The 9646-nt window shown below is 41.0% G+C and overlaps 1 protein-coding gene across 1 annotated transcript; it reads left to right on the top strand.

The window, feature by feature from the left end:
* Positions 1–1399: 1399 nt before the first annotated feature.
* LOC307019428 (zinc finger BED domain-containing protein 5-like) lies at positions 1400–2608 on the top strand (the record flags this gene model as incomplete). Its single annotated transcript, XM_079650314.1, has 1 exon — positions 1400–2608. One exon carries the CDS (start codon positions 1400–1402, stop codon positions 2606–2608), a length of 1209 nt encoding a protein of 402 aa, XP_079506440.1.
* Positions 2609–9646: the final 7038 nt, after the last annotated feature.

The following is a 9646-nucleotide window of genomic DNA, read 5'->3' as shown; positions in this document are numbered from 1 at the left end:
ATGGCAATCTGTCCAGGCCCTGAGGCAGCAAAGCAGCCCCAAACCATGATGCTCCCTCCACCATACTTCACAGTTGGGATGAGGTTTTGATGTTGGTGTGCTGTGCCTTTTTTTCTCCACACATAGCGTTGTGTGTTCCTTCCAAACAACTCAACTTTGGTTTCATCTGTCCACAGAATATTTTGCCAGTAGTGCTGTGGAACATCCAGGTGCTCTTTTGCAAACTTCAAACGTGCAGCAATGTTTTTTTCTGGACAGCAGTGGCTTCCTCCATTTTATGACCATGTATGCAGAAATCCAGGTAATTCCAAAGGGTTCACATACTTTTTCTTGCAACTGTAAGTGGCGCAACTGAAGCGGTATTGCACTAAAGGGAAATTATTTTGACCGAAGAGATTTAGATTTGCCGACTAACGGGAACTCTGACATTCGTTCGACCAGACTTACAGTAGATAACATTACAAACATTTTTAACAGGGGCCATAATAGTGTAAATAATGTTTTTTTTGGCAGTTACAACTGAATGTAATGTTTTCTACTTTTTTACATCTGATGAAGGCAAAGTGAAAGTGTCTTGACCAACAACTTAAGTATTTCTTATAGCTATGCAGGGCATGCAAGAGAGCAAACACAAACAAGAACAAACAAGTGAAATTAAGAATAAAATTGAAATTGTACAATATAATATTGTGGTGGTTCATCTTATAATTCAGTCTAGACTCTAGAGCAGTGGTTCCCAACCTGTGGCCGCGGCCCCCTGGTGGGCCGCGAAGGTATTGCAAGTGGGCCGCCAAATCTTTTCCAAAATAGTATGATTTTTGTGGGGGGGAAATCAGATAAAAATATACAGAATAATATTTAAAATGATATAAAAAATGTAATTATTCTTTTCATCATTGCATTTTTCCTTAAAATATTAGATATGTGACGAGCAGAGAGATAGGAACATTTGTTGTAATCGGCCGGACTACTTTGCTGCGGGACCGGCGGGACAGCTCTGCACTTGATTGATGCTGATTGTGTAAACTGTAATTAAGTTAGAGTAGAGCAGAGTATTAAAATGGATAGCTGGCTAGCAACAGGGAGTATTAAAAGGAAAGAGAGACCAGAGGCTGTCAGTGAATCGACCGGTTATCTCCTGGCCGTCAAACAAAAAAGAAGAGTTCGAAGAAAGTACAGTGCTGAGTACTTAGCGCTGGGATTTTTTTGGACAGGCACAGAAGCTGAGCCGTTACCGCTGTGTGTCGTGTGCTTTGAGACTTTGTCAAACGAAGCCTTGAAGCCATGTAAACTGCGCCGTCACCTCGAGACAAAACATGGACAATATGCGACCAAGCCGCGGGATTTTTTTCAGAACAAGCTCAGGGAGTATCAGAGCAAAAAGAAGGTAATTGAGCATATGGGCTGTGAGAACACAAATGCTGTGGAAGCGTCTTTTCGGGTCTCCCAACTCATTGCCAAAGCTGGAAAACCACACACCATCGGCGAGGATTTAATTCTTCCCGCTGCAAAACAGATCGTTCAGGTGATGTTGGGAGAGAAGGCAGTGCAGCCTATCAACCTCGTTTCATTGTCGGATAATACGGTCAAACGAAGGATTGATGAAATGGCAGATAATGTGTTGGAGCAGCTGATCCAAAGCGTAAAAGAGAGCCGCTTTTACGTGCTCCAACTGGATGAGTCAACCGACGTCGCAAGTCTGGCAAACCTGCTTGCTTATGTGCGATACGAAAATGGTGGCGAGATAAAAGAGGAGTTTTTATTTTGTAAACCTCTGCCTACCCGTTCAACTGCTGAGGCCATTTTTCACACTGTGAACACTTTTATTGTTTCCAATGGGATTGACTGGTCCAAATGTGTTGGATTGAGCACTGACGGAGCCCGTGCAATGCTGGGACAGCACAGCGGGGTTGTCCGACGTGTGAAAGCGGTGGCTCCGCGGGCAACATCTGTCCACTGCAGCATACACCGTGAAGCACTTGCTACAAAGAAAATGCCCCCGGATCTGAAGACGGTTTTAGATGAGGCGGTCAAAGCTGTCAACTTCATCAAGAGCCGTCCACTGCAAACACGTTTATTTGCGGTGTTATGTGGAGAGATGGGCAGTGATCATCACCAGCTACTGTTACACACTGAAGTGCGGTGGCTCTCCCGAGGCAAAGTCCTGACGCGACTGTTTGAGTTGCGTGATGAAGTGCATGTGTTTTTTCTCGACACAACGTTTGAACTCGCACACCGGGATTTTGAGTGGTTGGCTAAGTTGGGTTACCTGGCTGATATTTTCAGCCACTTAAATGGACTCAACCTCGGTCTTCAAGGGATAACAGTGAACATATTCAATGTCCAGAATAAAGTTGAAGCAACCATAAGAAAGCTGGCGCTGTGGGCTAAGCGTGTCGAGCAGTCAAACTATGACTCGTTTGAAAATATGGCTGATTTTCTGACAACGGAACAGAGTCCACTTCCCATCACCGTGAGCAACGCTGTCAGAGAGCACCTGCAAGGTTTGAGGACCCAGCTGCGCGCATACTTCCCCATCCCAGATGTGCAGTACAACTGGATAGAAACCCATTCGCCAGCCACAGTGATGAGGCTCTCGCTGCTTTGAGTGCAAAAGAGCAAGACAGTCTCCTGGATCTCTCTTGTGACACCGCGCTGAAGCTGATCTTCTCACAGAAGCACCTGACAAACTTCTGGCTTCATGTTGCTTCTGAGTACCCTGATCTGGCTAACAGAGCTGTGAGATTCCTGATGCCTTTCCAAACGACGTACCTCTGTGAGACTGGATTTTCTGCACTCGTGGGATTAAAAACTAAGTACAGAAACCAACTGAATGTTGAGCCAGATCTTCGACTGAAACTTTCATCCATTGTGCCAGACATCAAACATCTGGTTGCCGCCATGCAACACCAGCCGTCTCATTAGGTGAGTCAACATATTGTGGGCCTGTTGTTGGACTGATCCACTGCAGCTTTATAGAAGCTTTAATTTTATTTCGTTGCAAGTATTGCTTTTACTTGTATGTAAATATTTTTCTGCTGTCGAGGCTTAACATTACATGCATAGTTTTGAACTTTATCTGTGCACTGGTTTGTTTGTTTGTAGGCAGATGATTTAATGTTAAAATACAAAGTGTAATTTTTCATTAATGAGCCCAAGCAGAATTTACATCATCTTTACAACGGATTTGTGTTTATTTGTAGGCCTATCGATTTAATGGGCTTACTTTTGATATTTGGATTTTGTTTTGATTTGATTTTGGATGTCAAATTGTTATATATGAGAATGCATTTCTCCATTGTTGATGGATATAGTTATTTATTAATCATTTGATAATTAGCCGGTTACAGACAGCCCATTGCTTGTCATTTCTGATATCTGTGTGGTGTTGATGGACAGCTCCTTTAATAATTGTGTGTGTGTGTGTGTGTGTGTGTGTGTGTGTGTGTGTGTGTGTGTGTGTGTGTGTGTGTGTGTGTGTGTGTGTGTGTGTGTGTGTGTGTGTGAGAGAGAGAGAAAAAGCGAAAGAGAGAGAAAGTGTGTGTGTGTGTGTGTGTGTGTGTGTGTGTGTTTGTGTGTGTGTGTGTGTGTGTGTGTGTGTGTGTGAGAGAGAGAGAGAGAGAGAAAGTGTGTGTGTGTGTGTGTGTGTGTGTGTGTGTGTGTGTGTGTGGGCTTCCAACATGTTTCTCCTGTATTCAGTGCTCCATTTAGGTTCAAATTTTAATAATTTCGATGTCAAATTGTTATATATGAGAATGCATTTCTCCATTGTTGATGGATATAGTAATTTATTAATCATTTGATAATTAGCCGGTTACAGACAGCCCATTGCTTGTCATTTCTGATATCTGTGTGGTGTTGATGGACAGCTGCTTTAATAAATGTGTGTGTGTGTGTGAGAGAGTGAGTGAGTGAGTGAGTGAGTGAGAGAGAGAGAAAGTGTGTGTGTGTGAGAGAGAGAAAGCGAAAGAGAGAGAAAGTTTGTGTGTGTATGTGTGTGTGTGTGTGTGTGCGTGTGTGTGTGTGTGTGTGTGTGTGTGTGTGTGTGTGTGTGTGTGTGTGTGTGTGTGTGTGTGTGTGTGTGTGTGTGTACAGCTCCTCACTGCTGTGTTAGCGACTGTAGAGCTTCCAACATGTTTCTCTTGTATTCAGTGCTCCATTTATGTTCAAATTTTAATAAAAAAAAGTGCTTTGAGAACGCATTATATGGCCTCTGTATTTATGGGAAGGTGGGCCTCGAAAAAATGTAAGACTTAAAAGTGGGCCCTGAGTTGGAAAAGGTTGGGAACCACTGCTCTAGAGAATGCACCAGACAGCATCTACAGTAAGACCTGCAAAAATCTAAATTTTCTAGGGGAGGCCCCCCAAACCCTTTGTGCCATTTCGTCCGCGCGCATTTTTCAGGGCAATCTCTATTGGGCTCAGGGCCATCTGTAAATTAGCTTAGATGGCCCACAGGGCCATGTCATGCACTGCAGCTGTTTCCTGCTAATGTCTGTGTTTTTGGCCAATGTTCCGCGTTTGCACCTGCCGGCCACCGTACAAACAATAGGTAGGCCTACATCTCGTTTGAAATACTAAAAAATAAATCTTAATTAAAAATGAAAACAATGAGGAATAAGGAGAGTCCAACATTTCAATAATGTTCTTTCACTTAATATAATGAAATTGCGATATGACCTCATAAGTTAAACTAATATTGATTATTGTTTGTCTACTACTTCATTTGTATTTTGTGTAAATCAGATAACTTGTATTCTATTTTTAGAAAGAACAATGAAACCACAGAGTAAAAATGCATAATTTGATTAGGTTTTAATGATATCGCCCTGTAGTTTTGCAATCTTATGATGGAATATTGTTCTGTATCCGTATATTATGTTGATGAGGACTTATATTTAATACAGTCTATCTCAACATAAGAGCCACAGACTTTTAACAAGAAACCTTCTTAGCTCACAAACAAATATCAGTGTATTATAACCTAAATCGTTGTGACTACATAAGCTCAGTGCAAGTTCTTTCAGGAAGACTGGGTATATATCTACATTCACTCCGCAGCTGCATATAATCAGCTCATCACGGGCGTTCTTTTTAACCCATTAAATTTCACCTCAATCTCCAGCAGCCAATCACCGTGCTGCAGCCAAACTTTAAAATGGTTATCCTCTCTCCATGCAGTCAGCTGTGATTTCAGGTTTTCATACTACATCCCGCCTCCTTATCCACCTCCTTTCGTCATATCCAGTGCCAGGAGATCTAATCCAAAGACCTGATCACACCTCTTCATCCCATCTCCTCATCAAATCCAGATCTTCATCATCACCACCAGTGTCTAGACCCCGGGGGGTTTCCCTTTATGCTCACGGCTGCATTTCCCCCTTCAGATAAACGATTTCAGGATCGGGGTCTAATCGCCAAAGACTTAACATTTATCATATGGCATGTGTCAATAAATGTTCTTTAGACAAAATGAAGTCTCTCCTGATTGAAATTCAACAGGGTAAAATGTACTTCACAACATGTGCCTGTGATTTCTAGAACTGCACACGTTTGTTTACTTTATCTCTCATTCCCCATGGCGTAACTTTGCTACTCCATCAGCCTGTGAGACATCCCCACAACCTTCCAGACACGGAACAGAACATTTCTGGTATTTCCCTGAACATATATTGTTGCTTTTAAATAAATAAAAAAAGGCTGAAACTGAGTGTGATTTCAGTTGGACTTTATATTATAGTTGTATCTTTAGGAGCAGCTCATGTATGACAAAATATGAAGTGTAAGAGTGCTAAAATGTCATCAAACCCTACATTTTGGTATGTACCAATGTGGAATTGTAATCCATCCATCCATCCATCCATCTTCTCCCGCTTATCCGTGGTCGGTTCGTGAAGGTAGCAGTTCCAGCATAGCACCCCAAACTTTATTTTCCCTGGCCACATCAACCAGCTCTGACTGGGGGATCTCAAGGCGCTACCAGACCAGCGAAGAGATATAATCCCTCCACCTGGTCCTAGGTCTACCCCTTGGTCTCCTCCCAGCTGGACGTGCCTGGAACACCTCCCTAGGGAGGCGCCCAGGTGGCATCCTTACTAGGTGCCCGAACCACCTCAACTGGCTCCTTTCAACGCGAAGGAGGAGCGGTTCAACTCCGAGTCCCTCCCGGATGACAGAACTTCTGACCTTATCCCTTAGGGAGACGCCAGCCACCCTGCAGAGAAAACCCATCTCGGCCGCTTGTATCCGCGATCTCGTTCTTTCGGTCATGACCCATCCTTCATGACCATAGGTGAGGGTAGGAACTAAAATGGCCCGGTAGACAGAGAGCTTTGCCTTCTGGCTCAGCTCCCTTTTCATCACAATGGTGCGGTAAAGTGACTGCAGTACCGCTGCTACTCCGATTCTCCGGCCCATCTCACGCTCCATTGTTCCCTCACTCGAGAACAAGACCCAGAGATACTTGAACTCCTTCACTTGAATGATATAGTAATCATTAATAGATAATTTGATGGTTTCATTTAGTGGCAATGCTTAACAAAAAATCACAAAGGAAACTGAGATTACTTTTGCTAATAGTGAAAGATTTTGCAGCAAATTGTTAACATAAAACGCCAAAATTCAGCGTGAATACATAAATGAGTGTGTCATTGTAAGCAGTGAAGCAAAAAAAGAGGGGTCAAGGTGATGGATGGCCGTGAATAGCACAAGACCCAACCATCTCTTCACATAATTTATAAAAAAAATTATAATGATATTTCCCTCATATCATTTTGCTAGCAGAAGGCATAATGTAATACATTATAAATACAATTTAATTGCCCGAGTTTGTGTCTCATCTCAGACCATGTTAATATTTTCCATTATGTTTTGATGTAAAGCATACTTCATAGAGACTGTAGTTGTCACTCTCTCACTGAAAACAATCTGGGGATTTCAGAATGGTCAAATACTGGGTTGCCACTCTGGATGATGTTGAGAAAAGAATGAAAGGTTTCTTTTTTATAGTTTAAAGAATAATCTTAATTGGCAATGTCACTATCCATCCGTTTCCATTCCTCCATTTTCCAATGAGAATGTAATTATTTTTCAGCTTCTTCATAGTAATGTAATCCTCATGATGTGCAAACTATGGATCTCATATTTAATGCATGGAAAATCAGCATTAAGCCACACACTCAGTCTAAGACGTTCTCAAATATAAGGCTTGATGACTGCCAGGCAGCTATAATAAAGCTTTGCCAACTGCAGCTGCATTATACTGGATCACATTGCCTCTATATAAGAGGAAGTCACTGCCATAAATGAGGAGAGATTCTTCTTATATGGAATTAGCCAAAGAGGAGCACAAAGAGAAATGTTAATGGCACAGATAGATAGAGTTGAGCGCTCCCATTCAAGCTCCACGGAATCTTTGACCACATCTATATTGATTTTGTCCGTTGATAGTTGTCACGAGACAGCTGATGGATAGTGAAGGATACACTTCATTAGCTCAGAGTGTCTCCTTACTGGCCACCTACTAAATCTTAGCTCCTTTTTGTGTGGCTCTGTCAATAAGTGCCCCATCACAAGAGAACTATAACCTGTTCACTCTCTACTCACTTCGTCCAACATAAGAGATAAGTCATGATACTGGAAAGGGATCGAGAGGGGGAGGGGAAGATTAAGGAGCTGTGAGCTACTGAGGGGAGCTCAGTTGGGACTTTAATGTATATTTGGAGTTGATCCCACTGAAGGTTTCTATAAACGGTTCATGCACTTTCACTTCTGGTATGATGGGCATTCCCTTTCCGGTTTGATTTCCTAGTTTGTTAAAGTGTTTCGGGAAATGTTAAATCGTTTTGGCAAATGTTAAAGTTGTTCGGGAAATGTAAATTTGTCTCTAGCTTTGTAAAAGTGTTTTGCATCTTGTTAATTTGTTTTTGTTAATGTTAAATAGTTTTTTATCTGGTAAAAGTGTTTTGCATCTTGTTAATTTGTTTTTGTTAATGTTAAATAGTTTTTTATTTGGTAAAAGTGTTTTGCTAATGTAATTTTGTTTTATAAAATGTAAATTTGTAAAGTTTCAAACTTTGTAATTGTCAATTGCACCTCTCAGCAACTGTAAGAAATAGACGTTCAAGCAATATGTCAACATAAAATGTCAAGCTAGATTTCTGTATGAAAATGTGCCGCCTTTCAAATAGCAAAAATAAAGGATATCATTCCAGTTGTTTATGTTCTTTCACCCCAAGAGACAGTCACTGCTGCTAATGGAGCAAAGCAAAGGTTAGACTCACTGGTGAGCAGAGCCGACCCACATGCGGTGTGACCTCCGACTCACCTCTGCAAATCCGTTGCAAAAACCTCTCTCATTTCTGTCACACTCAAATTATCAAGTGCTTTATCCGCAACCAAGTTCATTCTTGAAGGCTAAATATCACTGCATAAAGCCTGCAGATTGGTCCCGTAACGGTTTTACTGATACTGCAATATTTGCATGAACTGCTGAACTACACAAAAAAAAGTTTGGGTTTATTCAAGAGTTTATTCATGAAAGTGGTTAGGTATTTCTGTGACTTTGTGCATGTGATAATTTGCACATAAATACATGGCAATGGGGCCTTTTTTTATTTGTACCATCTCATTGCTGTCATTTCCATCATCCTGCATGTGTTTTTGTACCGATCCCTGACATGGGTCCTATATTATGCATTCAGGGTTAAGGACAAATAACCCAAAGTTAATGTTTTCACCTGGGAAAGAAACTATTGGTTATTAACATCATCAGTCATAGGTAACTTATTTTATTCTTTGTCATATGTATTACCACCAACCATATTCACCATCTCAAAGAATACATCTGATCTCGTTATTTCTGCTTTTATGTTATATTGTGCATTTGCCTTCAATAAATCTCCCAAGCTGGTAGCTGTATACCTGTGTGTACCCTGTTTTTATTGAACACAAATAGGTCCATGAACTTAATATTAACTGAATAATGAAAGCCCCTGTACTGTAAACATTTGCATTAGGAAAAAGCTGTTCTGAATGTAGCGTGTACAAAAAACATTTTCTTCATTTATGCAAATTAATGAATGCCTATTTTCGAAAATATTTTGCCAGCAACATTCCATCTTTACATAGTTTTTCTTAAAGTAATGGCTCATATATTAATTATAAATACTGATTTAGTCTGTACCCTATACCAATGAGTAATTCATTGCCATTTACCAATATTCTAGTTCTAATTATTCAAGCAAAGGAAGAGCCAATGGCACACTTTCATCTACCACTCATCTTGCTGTATACAGTATACTGTATACTATACAGCTCAGATAATGTGAACTGAACATGCAACTCAGTGTGAACTGTGCCTTCACATCTTGCATACTTATCCAGCATGGCATTGCTTTCTTTTCTATTCAGTTAAGGCTTGACCTGTGACCAGTGTTCGAATTACCCATTTGCTTTCGGGGGAGCCTTATTTTTTTATTTTTGGCAATCATATAGGCAGACCTGAAAGATGTATATGTTTCCTGCATTAGATCAATATTGATTGCCAATAGGCCTACCTTGTTTGGTAGGACATATTTTTTCTCATCCCCAAAATCTCGATGGCTTTTTCGTGTGCCTGGCTCTTAGTGCTTATAAATATTTTTCC

Source organism: Notothenia rossii (genome assembly GCF_949606895.1).
Source record: "Notothenia rossii genome assembly, chromosome: 1".
NCBI classification, from domain to species: Eukaryota; Metazoa; Chordata; class Actinopteri; order Perciformes; family Nototheniidae; genus Notothenia; species Notothenia rossii.
This window is presented reverse-complemented; position numbering and strand designations above follow the sequence as displayed.